This window comes from Heterocephalus glaber, unplaced genomic scaffold, assembly GCF_053883595.1.
Source record: "Heterocephalus glaber isolate CG9 unplaced genomic scaffold, H.glaber_assembly_v1.0 deba00001577, whole genome shotgun sequence".
NCBI classification, from domain to species: Eukaryota; Metazoa; Chordata; class Mammalia; order Rodentia; family Bathyergidae; genus Heterocephalus; species Heterocephalus glaber.
In genome coordinates this window covers 11,165,671-11,189,511 of record NW_028258358.1, presented here as the reverse complement: position 1 = coordinate 11,189,511, position 23,841 = coordinate 11,165,671, and the positions used below count along the sequence as shown (strand labels likewise).

At 39.9% G+C, this 23,841-nt stretch overlaps 1 protein-coding gene across 7 annotated transcripts in view; it reads left to right on the top strand.

Moving 5' to 3' along the window:
- The first annotated feature begins 438 nt into the window (after positions 1-438).
- Positions 439-23,841, top strand: part of Tbc1d4 (TBC1 domain family member 4) — a 185,104-nt gene continuing 161,701 nt past the window's right edge. For 3 of the 7 annotated variants that reach the window (XM_004845250.4, XM_087192891.1, XM_004845249.4), the window contains exon 1: positions 784-1,692. In XM_004845250.4, the coding sequence (XP_004845307.1) occupies positions 1,195-1,692 (498 nt within the window). In that variant the 5' untranslated portion in view covers positions 784-1,194. Of the gene's footprint in view, positions 754-782; positions 1,693-23,841 lie in introns of those variants that run through there. The other 4 variants (XM_087192894.1, XM_087192895.1, XM_087192896.1 and 1 more) reach the window with 4 other exon arrangements.

The following is a 23,841-nucleotide window of genomic DNA, read 5'->3' as shown; positions in this document are numbered from 1 at the left end:
TAAAGATTTTTTGAGTTTTTTGGGGGAACATTCATTCCCACATATAAAAGTGCAAGGAATCTGTACCAGTATAATTTCTACATATTTAAAAAAGTTCGCAACATTAAGAACTAGGAAGATTCATGTTGCCATACAATGTTAAATTTTAAAGTGAAAATTAGTATTATTTTAATATTTTATTATAATCACAGGTGCTTTTTGCGATGATTAGGAAATGCAAAAGTAATATGCAGGCTTTACAAGGAATTGCAGCCAAGTAAATAATATTTAAAAAAAAGTCCCCCGCCCCCCATGTCCCAGCGCCCCATTGCGAGCGGTGCCCTCTCCAGGGGGGCAGCAGAGATGCCCAGGAAAGGACCCAGAGAACCCAAGCTGGTTGGGTGAGTGCCTGCCCCAGGGCAGGGCTGCTGCTCCCGGGGCGAGATGGAGGGGCTGGGTCAGGAAGAAGAGGCGGAGAAGCGGATTCAAAGCTTCAGCGAGCCAAGCTCTTCGCCCGCCAGACAGCAGGCGCGGTAGCAGCCGGGTTAAAGCAGCAGCTTGGAAGGAAGGAAGGAAGGAGCGAGGGAGGGACGGGAACAGCAGGAGGAGGAGCAGCGAGCTGGGCTGCAGCGGCGGCGGGAGGAGCAGCGGCCCCGGAGAGGCCACGTTTTGTTTTTGTTATTTTTCACCGGAACAGTTCTCGCAGGATCTTTGGAGGACCAGCGCGCCACAGCCTTGCAGCCCCGACCTTCCAGGTGACAGCCGGTCACCCTGGTAGGAGTCAGCTCCGCCCCGAGTCCCCCTCCCGCCCACAGCCCCAGTCCCCGCCCAGCCTCAGTGCCTGCCCGAGGCGAGGCGGTGGCCGCAGAGGGCTGCAGCGCTCCGGCGGGAGGCGGGAGAGGGGACCCTCGGCTGGTGCTCGGTCCGGCGGGCCGCGGTGGAGGAAGGGGTGCGAGCCCGGGAACAGAGGATGCCGGAGTAGCCTTCCCGCCCGCCCGCCCGTCCGCCTGTCCGATCGCGGCTGGACGCCCGCCCCGCTGCCTGCAGCCGGAGCCTCTGACCCCCCCGGGGCACAGCGGCACGGGGCAGGGCCGCGGACGCGCGGGGTCTCGCAGCGTTGAGGCGGAGCGGGGACCCAGGGCAGTAGTTGGCACAGTTTCGGCGGCGCCTACAGAGGGTGCACTGGGGGCGCGGGACCCTGGTGAGGCGCGCGTTATGGAGCCGCCCAGCTGCATTCAGAATGAGCCCTTCCCGCACCCCCTGGAGCCCGAGCCGAGCGCCCCAGGTCAGCTTGGGCTCGGGAAGCCGGGCGACAAGAGGTTCCGGCTGTGTTACGTGGGAGGGTCCTGCCTGGACCGCAGGACCACGCTGCCCATGCTGCCCTGGCTCATGGCCGAAATCCGCCGGCGCAGCCAGAAGCCCGAGGCGGGCGGCTGCGGGGCGCCGGCGGCGCGCGAGGTCCTCCTGGTGCTCAGCGCGCCCTTCCTGCGCTGCGTCCCGGCGCCGGGGTCCGGGGGCACGGGAGGCGCTGGCCCCGCGGCCACGCAGCCCAACCCGGCCGTGTTCATCTTCGAGCACAAGGCTCAGCACATCTCGCGCTTCATCCACAACAGCCAGGACCTCACCTACTTTGCCTACCTGATCAAAGCGCAGCCCGACGACCCCGAGTCGCAGATGGCCTGCCACGTTTTCCGCGCCACAGACCCCAACCAGGCAAGTCCGGGGCGCCGGGGGCGGGCCCGGCCGTGGGGCTGCGAGAGCCAGGCGGAGGAACACGGACCCCATGCGAAGGACCCGCTCCGGTTGGGTGGCGGCGCGCGCTCCACGTGGCGCGCTCGAGCGCGGCGCCCGCGGGTTTCTCGGGACGTGGGAGTGGGAGTGGAGAGGCGGGTTCCGGGGCAGGGTGAGCTGCGGGAGCAGACAGCCCGCAGACGAAGGCGAGCAAGGGAGGGAGCCGGAGGGCGGCTCGGTACTCCGCAGGAGGTGGCGCGTCCGAGGAGGAGTGGGACCCGAGAGGTCTCGCCCGCCAGGCCTTCACGGGTGGGGTGTGTGCGCGCGTGTGTAATTGGGAAGGCCGCAGAGGGTTGGGCTCCTAGAGGCTCCTCTCTAGTGAGGCCACGTCCTGCACCTTAACCCGTTTGGCCAGTCGCGTCCTCGTCCCCGAAGCACCTGCAGAGATCCGTTCCTGGAGGCGATTTCCGAGCCGGGCTTAGGGGAGTGACCAGACGGGAGCAGATTGTCAGAGAGTACGGTTCTGCGTTTGGGGGTAGAGTGGGAAGCAGACTTTGTTTGCAGTTGTTTACACGCACATTGGAGACACACTCAAAACATAGTATTTGGATGATTTAAAAAGCAGTGTAGAAGAGATTTCAAATGTCATTTAAAAGTGTTTTTCTTTTCCATTTTTATCCCACATTCTTAGTCAGAGTTTACTAAATCTAAATGTTCTGTTACTAAACGGAACTTTTACTTCCTTATAAACAGGCAAGAGCCCTTATCTAACAGCCAGAAGAGAAATTTTACCACAGTGATTGTGCCTTTGAAAAGTTTTTTTTTGTTTTAGATATGTAAAGAATCTGCTAAACAATATCAAAGCACCCAAAAAATGCTACTTTAGAAATGGTTATTCAGTGTTTGCAAAGTACCTTAGGTTCTTCAGGGAAAAATATTGCTAGGGTTATCTAAATATAAATAAATAAAGTCTCACGTTGCACCATGTGACATTGTGGAAGTTCTTTTGGTAGCTGGGAAATTAATAATCAGATGAACAAAAATGTTATAAGTAAGGTTTTAACTTTTTCTTGTTTTATAATTCTAGTGCCTATAATGGAAAGACTTTGTTTGACCAATGTTTTTTCACAGAAGGCCTGTAGTGGAATTGAAGAAAAGTTCTTTGCCTTCCATTTTACCAATTACATTGTAAAATAAATATGTTATTAATCCAAAGTCCTTACATGATAGCAATTTTGATTTGTGATCAAATTTTTTTTTTTGCAAATCCTTTACTACAGATTATCTTAAAATCACAACCATGATTCAGTCATTTCATTTTATGCTCATTTGCCCAAAACTTATTCTTAGCTTTCACATATTAAGAATTTGGAAAGGTTTTGCAAGTTATCCCTATCTTTATTGTATTAAAAAGTTCTAGTCCTGACAGTAAGGAGGAATAAACTGCATTTCTCTGGCATTTTGGTTTTCTTCAGTTGTGATAAACACATTCTTGCTAATTTTATTTTATTTTAATTTATTTTTTGGTGCCTGGGATCATACTCGGGACCTTGTGCTTTTGAGGCAGGCAGCGGAACCACAGAACTAAATCCCTGGCCCTCTTGGTAATTTTGTTGCTGATCATGGCATCCTGAGTTCTTAGTAGTGGTTATCGAGTCCCTCCTGCCCTCATTTAATGACAGTTGATTACAAGCAACCTTTTAAAAAACTTCCACTAGATATTTAAGTGTTAGAGCTGAATGTGTTACTACTTCACAAACAACATGTTTAGGCTCATTTTTCCCCTTTAGTCCAGTGGGAGCAATGGCAGCCATATGGCTTTTGATAAAAGAAAATAAAAACCAAATTTCCTTACTGTTATTTCCTAGATAAGTTCTTGATCTGAAGGTGTGGATTCTTATTTGCTCTGAATGAGAGAATCCCTGGCAGACAACAGTTCATTTGAAGGGCCAGATGTGGTCTCCCTAGGGATTATCTCCAGCCATTAATTGGAGGCTACAAACTCAAAAGCCCAGGAAAAAGGTTGAATGAGGACTGTGGAGGACTAGACAGTAGGTGTACTTTCTTGAGGTGTGTATTAGTTATTTTTTTCTTGTTGCTGAGACTAAAATACCCGACACCCAAAGTTAAAGGGGAAAGGTTTATTTATTTAGAGGTTTCAGTCCATCATCAGCTGGCTCCAAGGCAGAGTGCCACATGGTAGAGAGGCATTGCAGAGGAGAAACAACATGGCTCACACAAAGTAGCAAAAGCAACAAGAGAACCCAACAGTGTCTTTCTGGCCGCCCCTTTTATCTTATTCAGACTACTGGGATTAGGGTGGTGCCAAGCCACTCACTGATGTGTAGTGTTTTAGTAATCATAGGCCCTTAATCCTAGCATCACACATTCTAGATTCACCCACCTATGACCCCATCAGGGTTTGGTGGGGGCATCTAGACCCAAACCATAACAAGGTGCTACTCAGCTTCAGCTGGAAAGTACAGGAGTGAACACAAGTTCAGTGTGTAGGACCTTCTGATTCCCAAGAGAAAGTAGAAATCTGAATTTTTATGACTCCACATTCAAACTATTGGCAAATACTTTAAACATTTAAGAATCTTCTCTGGGCCAAAAACTCTCCAACTGAGGTGTACCCCTAGCCCTTTTAATTTTTAATTTTGAGACAGGGTCTCCTGAGTTGCTCAGGGTGGCACCCAACTTTCCGTTTTGCCTACCCTCCCAAGTAGTTAGGGTTATTGGAAGAGGACCATGGCTTCTGGCTGGCACCATTTTTTTTTTTTTATTTGGAACTGGGGATCTAACTTGGGACCTTGCGATTGTGAGGCGTCAGAACCACGGAGCTAAATCCCCGGCCTGAGGCATCATTGTTTTTGAAGAATTTAAAAACACTCTACAAGTGGTGATTCTGCAGACAGATGTGTGGAAAGGATGAATTGAACCCTTTTTTGTTTTTTTATTTTCCAGGAGTAGGCTTCATACAGAGTAGGCTCTGGCCACCCTTGAAATCAGAAGGAGGAAGACCTGCTGTTTGCTTTTTCCTGAGTTCTTCATTTGAAGCGCAGCCTTGTTTGGCTGGATTTAAGATCATTGTTAAGAGATCCTCCTGTTTTCTGCATTCATTAAACAAAGCCTGGAAGGTGGCTTAGAGGGGCCTGCAGGCCTCTCCCAATCAGCATGCCTCTGCTTTGTCTCTCCTGCCTGTTGCTTTTCTGCAATGGACCTAACTGTAGGATGTGATTTATTCATTTTTTGGCAATTTTTATTGTGAAAGATGCCTCACTAATAATTACACGAGCATAACAAGTTACAAACTTGGACTATTCAGGACAAACCCGTGTGTGAGTTCACTATAGCTAAATGACAAAGTTTGTAGTGGGACAAGGTGTCACATGCATATGGTCCCAGCTACTACTCCAGGGCTGAGGCAGGAGGATGATTGAGTTCAAGGCTAGCCTAGACAAATAATAAGATCCCATAAAAAGAGGCAGTCTCCTTTCATGCTGAGCCACTGAGTTGTGATTTCTAATAGAAATCACTCAAATGTCCTTTGACATTTCTAATAGAAATCACTCAATGTCCTTTTGAGGGTGGATCTCCTTGTGACCACAGAGCTGGGATGTAACTTACTGGATATGTCAACTAAAAATGTCATTCATATGTTACTTTAAGATTCTGATGTTGTTTATCTGTCTGAGTAGCTCTTTAAAACTTTTTTTAAAAAACTGAACATTTATTCTTTGAAAATAAACTCTTGATGGGTGATGGTACTGTTCTCCTTTTCCTAGATTTTTGCATTTTAAATTCACAGTAATTGTGTAATGTACGGTACCAGTATTTCCCCCATTTTACAGATAAGAAAACTTGACTCCAGTCAGTCTTATGTTATTCTTCTTTGCATCGTCTAGCAGCTGCTGGATTGATTTCTCATGTTCCTTTACAATTTTAAAGCAATTTTTCTTTTCCTGATCACTAATTGCAATCTTTTCTTCTATATCTGAAATTCTATCCTCACATTGGTTCATTCTGCTACACAGACTTTTGATGGAGTTTTTAATCTCCTGGAAATCTGTTTGCATCTGTTTTATGGATTCCATTTGTTTCCTATGTTGGGATTCCATCATGTTCCTCAGCTCCTCTATTTTTTTATCTGTGTCCTCTCTAGATTTATTAATCATGTCTTGCGCCATGAGCAAAATCTTTGCTGTTATCTGAGTAATTATTTCTGATTTCACTTTTCCCAGATCCTCTTTTGTTGCCAGTTCAGGGAGTCCAGGTAGTTGAGTATCGGATTGTTCCATCTCGTTTCCCTTTGGGGTTGCTGTAGGTGATCCAGAAATCTGTTTTTGAGTCTTGTTTACGTGTCTTCTCATTTCGACGGTGGGGGGGGTGCTTCTGGCACCTGTGCAGCCCACCTTCTCTGCCCTAGGAGCTTGGGATGGTGGTGGGGGAGCTTCCTTCTAGGTGCTGGGACCGGCTCACCTTCTCTGCCCTAGGAGCTTGGGATGGTGGCAGGGGAGCTTCCTTCCGGGTGCTGGGACCAGGTCAGCTTCTCTGCCCTAGGAGCTTGGGATGGCGGCCTAGATTTATTTTAAAGCTATCAGTAATCATTACAGCCTGACAGTTGTTTTTGTTTGTTCTTTAAAGGAGGAAGGTGTGATAATTATCTACAGATAAGAAAACTGAGGTATAGAAAGGTCAGATTATTTCCACAAGGTCACAAGACTTGTTATGAATAGAAGGAGACTGCACTCCAGACATATTCTAAAGCCTGTTTTCTTCCTTGCTATGGTAGGATGCAGTTTTTGAAATTAGTTTTTTAGTTGTCAGTGTTATAAACTTCTATGCTGTCACTTTTCCTTCTCATATTAAAGCCACAATGGTTAATTATACTTGTTAAATTTGTAAAATAATTAATGCTGAATATGTATTTGGATATAGTTATCCTGTATGTACTCTCTGTACTCCCAGGCTGGGATTGAACCCAGAGCAGTTGAGAATACTAGGTAAGTACTTTACCACTAAGTTGCAACCTTGCCCCAGTATGTACTTTTTAAAAAATTTGAAAATTTTTCTTTTAAGAGAAAATGTGGTTTTTATACACAATGGAGTACTACTTTGCCATAAAGAGGGTTAAACTTGAGACATTTTGGGTGAATAGATGCACCTCAAGAACATAATTTTAAGTGAAATAAAGCAAACACACATGTTTAAATACTTCATTGTTTCTCTTGTGTGAGAAACCCAGAGTTATAAGGAGCAAAATGGAGGACAGATATGGGAAGTAGGAAGCAAATGTTCAAATGGGAAGGGGAACAAGAGAGAGGGGCAGGAGAAGGAAAAAAGGGAATAAAGATTGAAAAAAAAAGAATGGAAGGAAAACAATGGAAACAAAAGTTTGTAAATAGAAGTGTTGAAGGGAAGGGAAGGGAATGGGAAAAAATGAAAAATTAAGGCATATTGTGTATGGGTACAAATTCCCTGTGATGAATGTCATCATTATGTGTGTCAAAAAGGCAATAAATATCAATAAAAATTTAAAATTCATAAAAATAGGAAAAAACATTTTTCTTCTAAGAGACACGGTCTCTTAAAATTTTGCCCAGAGTAATCTTGAACTCCTGGGCCCAAGTGATCTTCCTGCCTCAGCCTTTCTAGTAGCTGGGACTACAGACTGGCTGTAATTTTTTTAAAAAGTAAAAAGTCTTGGGCCAGGGATTTAGCTCAGCGGTGCAACGCCTTCCTGGCAAGCATGAGGTCCTGAGTTCGATCCGTGGTACCAAAAATTAAAAAAAAGTAAAAAGTCTTTGTTAAGCTGATAAAGCAGAATGCTGGCATATCTTTTATTTAGTGTCTTTAGGAATAGCAGAAAAATTAAACCCTGTGTCTATTTGTAACCTGTATAACTTCAGTTTAGAATATAAAATCATTAGGATGTGTTATTTAGGAACAAGTACAACAAGGCATTTTGACTTATTTTTTGAATTATAAAGTATAACATATAAATACTTGTATAAAGTATTACAAAGGATAAATGATTAAACTATAGCATATCAAGTAAACAAGTAATATAGAGTATAAAAGCGGTGCATCTTAGTTTCATTATAAAAACACACATAATAAAGCAAGAAACATTGACCCCATGTCATGCTACTTTAATCACCTAGGACTAAGGGTGCGATAAAGGGGAAAGAACAGTAAGGGCTGTAGAATGTAAATAGGAAAGTTAGGTGAATCCAAATTATCTGATGGGCTGTGGTATAGTTTTGTGAGTTCAACTAGAAAAGTGCCTAAAAAAATTTGTTTTGCAGAGTCCATAGTAACATTAACATGCTAAACCTGGGCTTGTTTTGAAAAATAACATCTTTGGTCATGCTGAACTTAGGTGGTTAGTATAAATGTTATTGGTTTTAGACTTGTGTTGTGGTTATTTTGTAAATTGATTTTGGTGTTAGAGTTGTTTAAAAGCTAGAGTTACAAGTGTGAAATTTATATCAAGATTTTTGCAAACATATTTAAATAACAGTAAAATAATTAAGTTAGTATCTTAGTTTACTATTACATTGTTCTGAACAACATACAAACTGAGAAAGCTCTGGGTTTAAACTTTTAGATGTTATTTAATACATTTTTAACATCTATGATCATGTGCTAGAAAGGGGCAAAATATGAGATTAAGATTTTGAGTGCTTTAATTTCAGATAATCTTGACATAAGTTTGTGCAGCCCCACCAAAAGAAAATGGGAATTATTATTGTTTTTGCAGTTACTGATCTTTTCCAAGTTTCATTTCTTGGAAGATGATGGGGCTGGAAAGAGGATCTTCAAGTAATGGACTCGTCCTGGCTAAAAATAGAAGCCTAGATTTGCTGCTCTAGCTCTTTTATTTTGTGGATCCCCTTAACCAGTGGAATAGTTTTCACTTCTAACTTGTATAAATTTTCATGTGAATTTCTAACATTAGACTTTCTCAACGTTAGGATCATGGGCCTTTGTTACTAGCAACATTGCATAACTTGTTAGTAGTAATAAACTATCAATCAGTTTGAGATTCTAGGTCAAATACAGTCCTTCCGATTGAGCACGTCTGGCAATCTTTTGTATCTCACAGTGGTATCTTCTACATCTCAAATTGGATCTTCTTAAAAGCTTTCAGGGGCCGGGGATTTAGCTCAGTGGTTTCGCCGCCTGCTGTGCAAGCACGAGGACCCGCGTTCGATCCCCGTACCAAGAAAAAAAAATTGTATTATCTGGACAAATACATTATGGGGTAGATCTTTCACAAACCAGTAAGGAAATTGCTTTTAGGTTCTTGTTGGTTCTTAGCATTTTCAGCTCACTTCTTAGTGATTGAGCTGCTTAATGCCTATTAGTTGGGCAGCCTGAGAGATTTTACTGCGTTTGCCTACATCAAACTGATAGTTTTTCTGCTTGTTTCTCCAGATAGTTTTTGTTCCAGTTATAAGTGGCTTGTTCTTTATGATACGTTGTGATAACTCACATATCTGGAATTCTGATGCTGTGGTTCTCATTGAAGACTACTACCCGGTGCCACTTGCCTAAATCTTTAAGTGTTGTCTACTGCTGCCTGACTGGATTTCTTTCTGACTGGAAGCTGGTCCTCTCTCCTCTGAGGCAGTATCTGGTATCTGGTCCTTGTCCCTTCCTGTCAGCTCCTTCTGTGGCTGTTAACAATTTGTGTACAGATTTTACTTTGATTTTCATGTGGAATTTTGGCAAGTATTGTTGGCATGAACAAAGTGGTGGTGGTGGGCATGACCCCTCTACATCCATCCATATTTCTTTCATCTAATTTGAGGCAGGCTTCATAGGCAGATTTCTTCGTTGAGTTTTCAGTAGTGATATTAAAACAGTATGAAAAAGGTGATGCTATATTCTCTGCATAGCCCTTTATGTTTTAACCTCCATTGTAGACTCTAACCTTTCTAGTGGCCGAATTATTCTGTCAGACTAATAATAGCACTTGATAAATTTGTTTGGTCTCTGTTCAGATAATAAAGTATATTATTAGTTATAATAGTAGAGACTATCAGTTTATAGTTAATATAACACTAGGGATCTGGAAGTTGTCACATAACCTTTCTCTTGAAATTTAGGCTAAAGTCCACATATTTGACTTTTGTTATTTATTTTGATATGTAGAATATGAATAAGACAAATTATGTCCTTTTTATTATATGAGAAAACTTAGGAGTTCTTTGGAATAGAGAATAGATAAAAATAATATTGCTTGGTGCTTGCCTATAGTCGCTGTACTGGGGAGACTGAGGCAGGAGGATGGTGAGTTCGAGGCCAGCCAGGACTACCTAGGCATACCCTGTCTCAAAAAGCAGAAAAAAAATTAACTTCTCAAGTATTCTCACCTAAGCCCATTTAACAGATTGTTGTCTCTCTTTGTTTGGTACACTACAATTACCCATTTTTTTTTTTTTTTTTTTTTTTAGTCCCGGGGATTGAGCCTAGGGCTTTTACACTGAGCTACATCCCCAACCTGTTTTTATATTTTATTTTGAGACAAGGACTCACTAAGTTGCTAAGTTAGTTACCCAGGCTGCACTTGAACTTTTGATTTTCCTTCCTTAGCCTCCTAGAGTGCTGGGATTACAGGTATATGTCACCACTCCAACCTGGCATTTGATTTTTTCTTTAGAAACCATACCCTAAACTTCTAGGAACCAGGTTAATAATAATAATAGACATATAATCATAACTAATCACTTTATATTTATTTCTTTTCTAAACCAGAGAACCCCAGTTGTAGCCCGGAAGGTTTGTTACAGTACTGATTGAAGCCCCTTCCCCAGTTTCTGAATAAGTGGGTCAGGGTGAGGTCCAGAATATGCATTGCTAACATTCTCCAGGTGATGTGTGGTGCTGGTATGGGAACATGCTTTGACACAGTACTATTGAGACCATGGGCTTGTAAATACATGCGTAGCACAGGCTGACTCATTTGTTTACATGTTTACATGCTTCATGCCACAGTGACACTTGAGTATTCATGACAGTCCCAGTGGCCCCAAACCTGAAATGTTTATCATCAGACCCTTTATGGAAAAGTTTGCAAGTCCCTGCTCTTAGATTATCCTGTGAAAAAAATGTGTTTTAATCCCCATTTCAAGATGAGAAAACTAAGCAAATAATTTTCCAATAAGGACATAAGCGAGTAAGTAGTAGATCTGATATTCTAGATGCCTTACATGTTTTGTTGTTGTTTTTTGAGACAGGCTCTTGCTATGTAGCTCAGGCCGGCCTCAAGCTCGTGATCCTCCTGCCTTAGGCGCCTCGGCTCTGGGATTTCAGGCATCTACCACCATGGCTAGCTACCCATGCATGTTCTAAAACCAACTTTATAAATTTTTATTGACTCCCACACTCCCCCTGCAGCCCAGCTCTCTTCTTTGAGCCCATTTTTCAGTGTCTGTGTGCTTACAGATCTGCACTTGGATCTGCATTCGAATAAGGCGTGCTGATGTGGGTAACCAAGAATTGTATCTGAGTTCTACTTTCACTTCTCAGTTTCATTCTTTGAGGCTAGTCACGTAGATTCTGCCTCTGCAACTTATTTTATTTTATTCTTTTGAAGTACTGGGGATTGAACCTAGGGCCTTTGCTCTGAGCTGAATCCCCAGCCTCTTTATTTTTTAAATTTTGGGACAGGGTCTTGCTGAATCACTTAAGTTGCCTGAGCCCGGCTTGAACTTGTGATCCTCTTGGCTGCCTCAGCCTCCCAGGATGTTGGGAATCTAGGCATGCGCCATCCCGCCCAGCTTCGGAACTTATTTTTATTAATGCTAACATCTCTTTGTCACCAGTACCAAGGTCTGGATTTAACCACGGTTACCTCTTGTCTACCCTGCAGCACTGCCTCTTCACTCTTGTCTCTCCTCTAATCTTGCCCTCCCATCCATCCCTTCTTCCATGGAGCAGCAGGAGTGGTCTTTATAGAACACAAGCCAGATCAGGGTCCCTTTGCACTCAGAATAATGTGCGGATTCTTTATCGCGTGATTTTGAATCATCAAGGGCCTAGTTTTCTCCCCAGTCTCTTCACAGACCATCAGTCTCCTGGGTGCTGCATGTGTCAACCGTACAAGTCTTCACTTCCATCCTGAGCAAGCTCAGCCCTTAGATCTCTTTAGAGCCTTTGCATGTGTGCTTGCCATTTTTTCCTAGCTTAATCATTTCCCCCTTAGATTTCAGTTTTTGGCTTACATTGCAAATGTCACTTCCTCAGACTGGCTTCCAGTTACTGTCTATCCCAAGTAGGTAGGTATCCCAGATTTTCACTCCTGTGTCAGCTTTGTTTTCTTTTTGACACTTACACAGTAAATTTTGGGGAGATACTGTCACCAGCTCTGGAATGTAAGCTCTATAGTGAGAGAACCCTTGTCTGTTCATGGTTGTATGCCCAGGACCTATAGTAGAGTTGATTCCAGCCTATGGACATTAAGGGAAGTAAAAATTAGGCTTTGCCCTCAGGAATTTACACTTGCAAGAGCATGTGTATATTCCTGTCTTTGGTGTCTTTTTTTTTTGTTTTTTTGGTACCGGGGGTCGAACTCAGGCAGGCGGTATGCTGCTGAGCTAAATCCCCGGCTGCAAATCTTTGTTGTCTTTGGTTGTCATTGTGTTAAAGAAATGTTGATTATATTTTTACACAGTATTATTTTTTTCTTGTGGATGCTTACACTTTTAGAGCTATCATATTGCTTATATTAATTAATAATATAAAGCAGGTACTTTTAATATGTAATTCATATAAGTACTAAAATATTTTATAGACTAATTTGAGAAGGGCCTTTTTTCTCACTCCTAATCAAAATAGAAAGTTTACTAAGGTTGCCCACATAAGAATGAGTGTCTCCTTGGCTTATAAGAATTGAGGAGATTGGAAGATGGTCAACCGCAGTGGTTTTGTGAGTAAATCTTAGAAATAATTGGAAATCTTTTCAGTTTCAGTTTGACTTCTCAGCAGAAACATGATCTCTTTGGAAGGATATTCAGTTACATATTGCCTGAGAATGATATCTGTAAGTTTTTACTGCCTAATCAAAAGCAAACCATTTTCTTAGACCCTGATTTTTAAGTTCTATTCTAACAAATAGGCAGGGCTGGATTTTTAAAAAATTTATATATTAATTGGTACATTTTAGGTATACAGTACATTTACATTCATCATTGGGTGTTTGTACCTGTACATGAGGTATCTTAGTTCTATTTTTTTCCCCCATTACCTGTGTGCCCTTCACCCCCACCACCCTTCCTTATTTACATAGACTTTGTTTCTGTTTTTTTTTTTTCTTTTTCCTTTCCCTTCCTCCCTTTCCCCTTCCCCTCCCACCACCCCTCCACCTTTGGACCTTTTCCTATTTCAAATTATCAATTATTCATTTTTTTTTAATCAAAGAGGGAAATGAATGGAGAGGAGATTCTACCTGGGTGAGGCCCCACTTGGGTGAGGGCAGGTACGGGAAAGAAAAAACTTTGGTTGATGTCCACAACTAACTATTGGCCAAGAATAAGAGGGACAATTTGTATTCTGTATTTCTTCATTTAATAAAATAGTATGCCCTTGTAACAGAATAATCTGTGCTCTTGCATTTATTTTATCTCATGCTTGTAATAGGAGCTTTTGATAGATCATTTATACTTTTCACTGTTGTCTGGGGCATGAAGAAAGCTACAAGAGGATATTCATGCTCTGCAGTATGCATGGGTTGGGTTTTTACTTTAAAGAAAAAAACTACATGAAGAAAGATTACTGCATTTTTCTAGGAGAAACTAAAAGTGCCTGCAAGTCCTTCACCCTTCAGAAAAGGGCATTTTTTTCTCCTTTGTAGCCTGTTTACCTCTGAGCAATGCTCATCTCCACTTTCCATTAAAGTTGTGTCCTTTGCATGTGGTAGGAGAGTTTTACTTCACTGATGGGACAGCGTGTCATATATGTGGTTCATTTTGTTGTTGTTCTTTTTTTTGGCATTGGGGATCGAACTTGGGACCTTGCACTTGCCAGGCAGGTGGTGGAACCACTGAGCTAAATCCCTGGCTGTTGTTGTTCTTATATGATTGAAGTAATCTTTGAAAACCCGATTTCCGTCTACGTTTGAAAACATAGATATTGCTGAAGGTACATTATTCAGAACAGCAAATATAGCTACTTTTTAAGACAAAGGCAAGCAGGTAAATAGTTTCAAACATACTTGCCTATTTACTAAATTTTTTTTTCCTCCTAGAGTAGATGAACTCACAAGTCATTTCTGTAGAGGGACAAACTGCAATTGAATATGAGAGTTGATATTTGTTGTGGATTGGAGTCATAAAACATTATTTTCTTTAATTAGGAATCAGTTTTTGTGCATGTGGTTGTACCAATTAATAATATATTTGGAACTGTGTTTGCTATGAATTTTCTTTTGAGACCAGAATTGATACTGGATGTTAACTGTGGTACTGACATACGTATGCCTGTCCTTTTATTTTTAGCAGACTACAGTTTTCAGATGATTTATTTTTAAGGCCATATAGCCACCATGAAAGGAAATTGCAACGAATGCTTTCCATATACTTAGACCTCCATAATCCAAGTGGACATTTTGAAGTGATTGGCTTATTAAAAAAACTGTTAATTTTGTTAGCTGGGCATAGTGGCGTGCACTTGTAATCCCAGCATTCTGAGAGGGTGAAGCAGAAGAATTCCAAGTTTGAGCCCAGCCTGGGGAATTTAGTGACTTAGTGAGACCCTGCCTGGGAATAAAAGAGGCTGGGGATGTAGCTTAGTGTGAAAGCCCTAGGTTCAATTTCCAATCTCCAGCACTCCCCCCCATTCTTTCTTTGTTAAATTTCTTTAGTATCTGATGCTGCTCAAAGCTTTATAACTGTATACTTTTTCTGTTTTTGGTTCTTGCTCTCAGTGAACAAATCGTTTATTCGTCTAACACAGAGAAGTACAGGAAAAGCCTATCAGTGGCTACATCACTCTCTGTTTTGAACATATTCACGATGGTCTGTCTCAAATGAGTGAACTGGTTGGCTTGAGTTTTCATTTGCTGTGTGGTGGCATCGGATAAGGAGATCACTTATAATTGACTAAACAGGTGTGACCAAGGGGAATAGAAATAATAGACTGCTAACTAGAAAAGCCACATTGGACTCAGGATATTGAAGTGCTAGACCACTCTTCTATAATCAGCCCTGTAACATGAAAAATCAGCTGATCTAGATTGTGATTTTCTGGTTGTGCCTTTGTTTATTACCACATTCATTTATTCACTTGCTTCCTTAGCCAGTTGTTCACTTGTTCAGAATGCTTCTTATATGCCTGGTCGGTGTTGGACACTGATACGGAGGTAAAACAAATATACTATCTGCTTTGTGAACTTTAAAGTTTTGTGGATGAGTGAGACAAAACTAAGTCCTTTTGTGGAGATGGCAATGAAGGATGACTCCCAGGTTTGCTGATTTTTTTTTTTTTTTTTACTGTTAGGTAGATTTGGCACTGTTTACAGACATGAGAAAGCACTAGGAACTAATTTTGGTTATACTAAACTCAGGAAATATCAAGGGCTGTAGGATTTGCAGTATAATCTTATTAGAATACCCAAAGTGATGTCATCAAGTCATTACACTAATGCTTCCTGATACCACCTTTGGTCCAACTGTTGGGACTTTTTTTCACATAATGATAAAACACTATCTCTAACCACAGGCATTTGGGCAATATTATGAGTGTTTTAATAGTTAACAAATGCTTAAGTGTTTGAATGTTTGAACCATCTGTCACATAAACAGCAGTTAAAATATCACTTCACGTATCAGTAGCTGGGCAGGTCTGTGAGAAGTCACGTGGTGCATCAGCTCTACTCAAGGTTCCATTCTGTAGTAGTTGAATGGACCTCACTCCTCATGTTTTGCTGAAACTTGATAATACCAATAAATATCAGTTGTCAGATAGTGAGAAGCATATGGGGAGAAGAAAGGAGTCCAGGACATACTAAAACATAATTAGGAGCAGTAGGGAGGTGAGATGATGTGTGTTGTGGAGGAGGCAAAAAGATACCAACTCCATGGGTACCAGGCAGAGCCCCAAATAATGAGAGCATCTGCAGGAAGAAATTACTCTCATTAACATAATTAAGACTTTATTTATGGTCAGTTGGGGCTGCATTGGCAGCCAGCCAATTTGCTCAAGGAAGTAATGATGGTCTCAGCTCTGGAAAATGATGCTGTAGGGTTTTGGGTGTTGCTAAGTGACATATAATTCTGCTCCAACACTCCCCACCCTGTCCAGGTTGGATATAAGTCGTGGGAGAAGAAAATTTATAAGTCCTGGAAGAAGGCAACGTATTAACTCTTCTGTCTAGTAGGTGATAGATTTGTATTTTGACTTCTCTAGAAAGAAAGCAAGATATAAATATTACATTCTTTTCAATACTTTTGAGGTAATACACCATTTAGTAATCTTAAGTTATCATTGTTAGGCATTAGAATATTGGACACATTTGCATCTGTTCCTTTGGTTCATTTGCTATACAAAACCAAACTGGCCTTTTTATTTAAAAACTAGTTGATCTAAGAATAGCAAAAATAATGGTGTCAGCAGAGGGTCTTTTAGAGGTTGATTTTTTTCTTATGTACTAGACAGTGAAAGCTTTGAGAATCTTGTAGCTGTCACATTGTTTTAATTATCCTTGTTACCATCATTGTCATCAGACCTACCATGGCCTTAGCAGATATTGATTGAAGCTAATCAAGTGTGAGATTAGCAGGTTAGCGACTGGGAATAAGAGCTTTAAGTGATTTCTGCAGGAACAAGTAAACATTGGTAATGGCAAAAACACGTGTTAATTAGGAGGGGAAGCTGTAGAGAGAATACACATTTGTTGGGACATACCACATTCCCTCATGGGAGATCTGCAGTGTTCTCAAGGAGTGTGGAAGTTTCAGAGCCATATCCTTACCATGGCTTAGCAGTTCTGCTACTTCTTTCTCTTTCTCTTCTACCCCAACTTCAGCTGTGCTCGCCAACATCTCTGAACTTCTCGCCATGCCTCATGTTCACCTGGCCTCTCACATCTCTCCCTGTACATGCTGGTCTTTATGTGGAGAATACTCATTTATCCACCATGTTAAGAGTTCAGGGACAAATCATAATTAACATTTAGGTGTTTTGGAGATTTTCATTCGTCAATGAAGTTTCTCTCTTAATCTGTCTGCTTACACAGATGTAGACAAATGTAACTATTTGCGTGTTCCTGTATGTAGGAAAGACAGGTTAAGGCAAATATAGCCGTCTGCATATAGGAAATGGGGAGTGCAATGATTAGGGATATTTCTGTCATTCTTAAATTTCTATAAAGAATGTGACATTTATGGGTTTAATCAAGTTAAAAATTTCTTGTCTTTTTTTTTCTTGGTACTGGGGATTGAACTCAGGACGTTTCACTTGCAAGGCAGGTGGCAGCACAACTGAGCTAAATCCCCTGCTCAAGTTAAAAATTTCTTTAATTGGCTTCATGCTGATTTCCAAGTTGCTAATGTAATCATGCAACTTTGAAAGAACATTTTGGTAAAGGAGGAAAGTTTATAGCACTTAGTAATTTTCTGAAGCTATAGTATTAAAGAAATTTATAGCTCTATTATGTGTGAAAATGGAAACTGGAGAGCATACGATAATTGAACTCTACAGATAATCCTCCGCTTGCAGTCTTTTCTAGAATGAGGTGAGGAACAAATAAACACAGATGTTCTTTAAATCTTTTTTTGTGTGAGCCATTATTTACATTTATTTCTTGCATTATGCATTGCATATTCTAAAGGTTAAAAAAATAGTTTAAAAAGTGGCTAAACTGATTTTGAGCTCCCCATTGCTTTGCTGACAAATACACTTCGGACTTCAAAGATTCAGCAGAATAATTAAATTCACTCTTTTGTAAACTAGTCGCTTATGTGATCATGATCATATTGAAGATGGTGAAAAATCGTGTTGGCTATACATGGAACCACATTATGGCTAGATGTATAATGCTGATATCTAGTGTGTAAACTTGAAAGTTATCCATGGAATAAATCTTGCTCAATTATCTACTTCAGTCCTTGTCTTTCTCTTTCTTGTGCCCCGTGGAGTTACTCAGAGAATGCCCAAGCTCCATATCCTTACCATGGCTTAGCAGTTCTGCTACTTCTTTCTCTTTCCTCCAACCCCAACTTCAGCTGTGCTCCCCAGCTTCTCTAAACTTCTCACCATGCCTCATGTTCACCTGGCCTCTTGCATCTCTCCCTGTGCATGCTGGTCTTTTTGTGGAGAATGCTGTTATCCACCATCCTGGTTTCCTGGTCTTTATCAGTTCCATCCAAAAGTCACTTTCTTTTCCATAGTCTTTTTTGATATCCACTTCGATTGTTAAATGTCTCCCCCAAATTCACGTGTTGGGATTTGATCCCCAGTGTGGAGACTCTGCAAAGTGAGGCTTTAAAAGCTGTTAAGGTCACAAGAGCCCCACCTTCATGGATGGATTAATACTGTTTTCTTGGGAGTGGGCTTCTTATAAAAGGACTGCTTTGGCTCCTTCTTGCTCTCTCCGTGGTGTATTCTGCTGTATTATAATATAGCAGGAAAGTCCTCCCAAGAAACCAGCCCCTCAGTGTTGGACTTCCCAGGCTTCAGAACTGTGAGACAAATAAATTTCTGTTCATTGTAAATTATTTATTCTGGACTATTCTCTTACAGCAGCACAGCATGAACTAAGACAGTGCCCTTCCTCCACTTGAAGTTGCTGCTTTGGTGCCCTTATTCATAGTTTAAATGCAGTGCTTGTATTTTTATTGTGGCCTTTCCAGCTCCTCTTCACTGCTAGTTTGTAAACTCATTGAAAGGAGAGATCAGGTCTTCTTTTGTATCCTTAGCATCTAACAAATGACTAACATGTATTCATTCTATGCTCTGTTGAAATAACTTTAACAAGTTGTTGTTTTTGAGTGTTTCCTTTCTGAGCAAGACTGTGCTATGTATCTTCTAGTATAGGGTTATAACATTTGACCTGGGTTGTAAGAGGGTTATTCTGTGATTGGAAGAGAAAAGATACACAAGGAAAACATGAAACAATTAAACACAGTAAATGTTACCACTGTCTATTTGAAGAAAAAAACCATGGAGGATAAAAAAAAAACGAACCATGGAGCCTCCACAGACAACTGTGTAAAGATGTTATATGTATAGAGAAGATGAGAGATATAAGGAAGTGAGACAGAGGGTAGCATGTATTTTGAGGAGGAAAAGCATGACCATTGCAGAGTATAGACTAGATGGGATTGAGAGAATTAGCCAATTACTTAATCTTTCCCCTTCATCTGTAGAGATATTAGTACCTATCACACAATTACGAAAAAGAAATGAGATCATTAATGTGAACCATTTAGCACAGTGCCTAAAGGAAATGCTCACATGACAGCAGTTTATTTTTATTACAGTTGTTCGCATTAAACTATTGTAGCCGGGTGTAAAATTGTACAATTAGAAGGGAAGTATATAAAACAAAGCCAGACAAGGAATCAAAACACAGTAGAGAAGGTAAAGATTAATAGAGAGCAATCAGATTGGCTAAAAGAAAATTGGGAAGGAACTGGTATCCAATCTGTTAGGGGAGGGAAAGGCAGAGAAGCAATTGAGAATAAAACATAAAGACTGAGTGAGAAGAACACGACCTTGAAGCTAAGTCATTGCTTGCCCTAGGCTACTCCAACAATGATCAGCTTCCTGCTGGAACTGGAGTCATGGAAGAGTGACCAGCCCAGGGCCTGCTGGTGGCATCGGTGTGCCAGTGAGAGAGCTGATAATTAGGTCAGCTTGTGGAAAATGGCAGGGGCTGTAGGGGCACATCAAGACAAGAGATAGAGTACTGATGGAGGTAAATGGATTGTTGAGGCAAAAGAACAGTCGAAAGGCTCCTGGAAACAGGATCCCTCTTTAAATTTCTATGGTGCGTTCTCTTTCTAAGGTGCTTAGGTGTGAAAGGGAAGGCAGTGAGATCCAGAGTCTCTTTCATGGGCCCCAGGAGAGCACAGAGCCACTCACTGCGCTTGTCTTTCTCACAGTACTAGACAGCTCCTTTCTCTTATTTCAGCTTCAGTAGACTTCAATTCTTTAAACATTAAATTTAAAAAAAAACCTTTTTATTATGCTGATGGAATTGTTCAAGATTTTGTCATGCAATGTAGTCAAAAGGTTTTCTACCTCAAGTGTGCACATTAAAAAGAGCAGTCCGAGAATACTGTTGTTAGACTTGCTTATTTATAAAAATCACCTTCGGTGCTTGTTGGACAATTGAGATATCTAGGCCCAACCCCAGAACTATTGACACTAAATCTTGAGGGCAAGCACCTAGGACTTCATATTCATAAGCATCCTAGGTACTTGGGATTAGACAATTTAGGATAAATTTGGAATAAATATTAACTGAATCAAGTGAAAGTCTTGAAGCCTTTCTTGAAGGTGAAGGATTGTAGTACTTAATTTCTAAGGATTGTAGTACTTCATTTCTAAGTCATGCCCTGACTGTGCTGGGGTAGTAAGCACTTAGAAAGAACACTACCATATTCTTCTATTTAGACGAGTAGTTTAATGCAGGAGTTTTCAACCAGGGGTGATTTTATTCGCCAGTGAACATTTGGCAATTCCTGGATATACTTTAGTTGTCATACTGGGGCTATGGGTGGTACAGGCATCAAATGAGAAGACAGCTTCCCACAGAGTTATCTGGCTCCAAATATCAACAGTCCAGGGGCTGAGATGAAAGAGTAGCCGTATGTTTAACTAGGGAAAGCATTTATTCATGTTTACATTTTTCCTAGAGAGAGTACTTAATTCTCACATTTGAAAAAAAAGTTTGGGATGAGATAGAGGAATCTAACACCTATAAAAGGTATTTCAGTACATTTGCAGTATATTTCTGGAACTTACACATTTTACCGATTGCATTTCAAAAAGAAAAAATGTATCTTTACATCAAATCATTATAAACCCTGGGAAAAAGGACTGGAAACTTGCAGGTTCTTGTTAGGTCTTGCTTTTTTGTAGTTGGAGTCATCCTTGTACTAACATGCCAAAATCCACCCATAAATTCTGTTGGAAAGCAGCCTGCCAAATAACCTATTGCTTCATAAAGTCTACCAGTTCCTGTATGATTTCTGTGGAAACTGAATAAATCTAGCTAGGTAGAATTTGTGTCTAACTTTGGATATGATAGCAATTTACTTAAAATTTGGAAGCAATTTTTATATGCAGCTTGAATTCTGTATGAACAGTATTTTTATATCCTGTAGGAGAATTCTAGAAAGAAGTTAAAGTGGATTATCAGTGTTATCACTTGTATCAATTGAAGCATGGAAAGAGCTCTATTAAATAATAAAGAAGTATTTTAAGTTACATTTCAGGATAGTAGACTTTTTATTTAAAAAAAATCACGATGGAGATAAACTGTAGAAGGGATTGTTAGAAATAATTGCATTTCATAGAGTCTGTTTATTTTCATTTTTGCCTTCCTTATCGGCATTGCCTGGTACCAAGTTTCACCCATGATTTTTTTCAATATAATTAAGTAAGAATTTTTAAAATAGAAAATGTTTTCTTTCTCTGGTAGAAGCATATATGTGACTACTCTTATTAGATTTAAGATTTAATTATAAAATTAAAATTTAATTGTATTGAAAATAAAGGGGATGAGATATGAAATGTTTTATTTATTAGCAATTTTTAGGGAATTTGAATATGAGTAATTAGGAATACCTTGTAACTAGCTTAATTCCAGTGTGGTACTCAGTGCTTGAGGATACTTGGAAACAAATTCTGCATAAAAATCCTGTTTATAGTATTTATAAAGCAGTTGTATCATCAATCAGTTCAGGTGTCACGACTCATTAGTGCCTGGTATATTGGAGCTATGAAGAATAAAGTTCATATAAGCTAAGAGTTAAATGAATTTTTAAATAGTTTTCTTGAAATTTTGCTTATATTTTAGCAGAAAAGACAGAAATTTACCAGTGCATGTATTTTTGTAAGTGCCATTTTATATGTTTACCAACCTGCGTTTGAGACTCTACCTTAGATCATAAGTGGCCATAGTTGGTATTCATTTCTTTTACATTTCCCCCCTTGTTTTATTCATTATTAAGTAGTGTCAGAATTTCATTTTCCTCTGAAGGTGTATTTCCTTTAGTGTATATTCCTGAAAAGATGTATGTGTCAAATTTTACTATTGCTTATTTATTTTATAATTTCAGAAAGAGATGTCAACCCTGTAATGTTAAGCCTTTTGATAGCATCTTTGACATTTATTTGCTTTAGCATACATACCACCACACAGAGATAATATTCTCTGACATTTTCCAGGAAATTACCCATGGAAAGGCTGACGTTTATAACTTTGACTTCTTCTTATGAGAATATAACACTGTGTTTAGTATTTTGACTTACCTCTCAGAGTATCAATTTTTGATTACTTTGACATTTAGTCATTTTTTAAATCATGCAAACCAAACAATAACAGTTATTTTGACCTGTTGTGCTTGAATTAGTCTACATTTTTGCACTTGTTTTGTGCTGAGTATCAAACTCAGGGCCTCCTGTGTGCTAGGCAAGTGGTGTACCACTGAGCTATATCCCTAGCCCACCAGTCTTATATTTTTGGATGACATCTAAAATTCTTAAATGCAAAGTTAATTTTTAAGAACTAAATCTCCTTAAGACTATATATTGACTATTTTTGTACCTTTTTCTCTTGTCTGCTTTCATTAGACCAGTTACTGGCAGTTTTACTATATTTTGTTAGTGGCTTGCATTTATTATATACATGTTGTATTTATCCTTCCAGTCACAGTTTATTATAAACCAGGATTACTCATTAAGCTCTGTTGTCTGTTCAGAGCTTTTTATGTCTTTTGCATAGAAAATAGAGATACTATATTGGAGTATATGACCTCAAATACCCTAATTAATATATGCAAACTGCATGTGTTCAGTAACTATGAACATATTTTCTAAAACTATATCTTTCCCAAATTTGTCACAGTGATTGACAAACCTAAATTAAAAAAACCAATCAAAAATTAAAACTGTAAGTGTATCTTTCTAAAATGTGTCACACTGACAAAGTTGAATTAAAGCATGAATTTAAAAAATGAAATAATAATTTGAAACTTTTATTAATGTAGCATTAAAACACTGTTTTATAGAAAAATCATTTTTATTTCATAGTTTTTAAGAACCTGTCAATTTTTATGATTAAATATTACCCCACATTTCATTGCATAACCATTCCGTAGAGGTTGTTACTGATTGCAACAAGTAATTTTTACCAAAGAAAGTGGAGGAGGTTGAACTATATTTTATCTTAAAAGACTTCAATTCCTTATATGTGAGAGAAGAGGAGGAGTGAAGTAATTATCTGGATCACAGGAGACAACTTCTTGGTTGTGGTTAAGTAGAAATGTCACTTGAAAGTCTTTTTTCTCTTGGTAGAGAGTCTGTTTCTAGCTTTCTGTGTGGCCTGTTAACATGTTGGAGAAATCTGAAGGAGACCCCGGTGGAATAGTTTCTTGAGGTCATAGGTGGCTTGCTCAACTTTAACCAGAGAAGTTGGTTTTATTTGACTTATGTACTGAGTTTCTATGAAAGATATTCTTTGAAAAAAATAACTCCACGAGTCCAAAGACCAAGCTGATTTAGAAACCACTGGCCTCACAGAATGTTTAAGGATTTTTTTGGCATAAGCTGAGCAATAGAAAATTATACTAGAACATAGAGATGTAATTGCAAGGGAGATGCAATACAGATGGCAGGAGGGAGATTAGTTTTTTTCTTTCCACATACCACAGTGAAAATGAGAGGAATGTAATGAGTGTGTGGCTGCAAACCATATCCTATTTGCTGCAATTATGGTGCACTTTTAAAAATTGAGGTGAAATTCATCTAATACGAAATTACCAATCTTCAATAAAGTGTACCATTAGGTATATTCAGAATGTTGTGCAACCATCACCTATATCTACTTCTAAAATATTTTGACTGTGCTGTACTTTTTCATTTATTTACAAAGTTTATTTATGTGCATTTCTT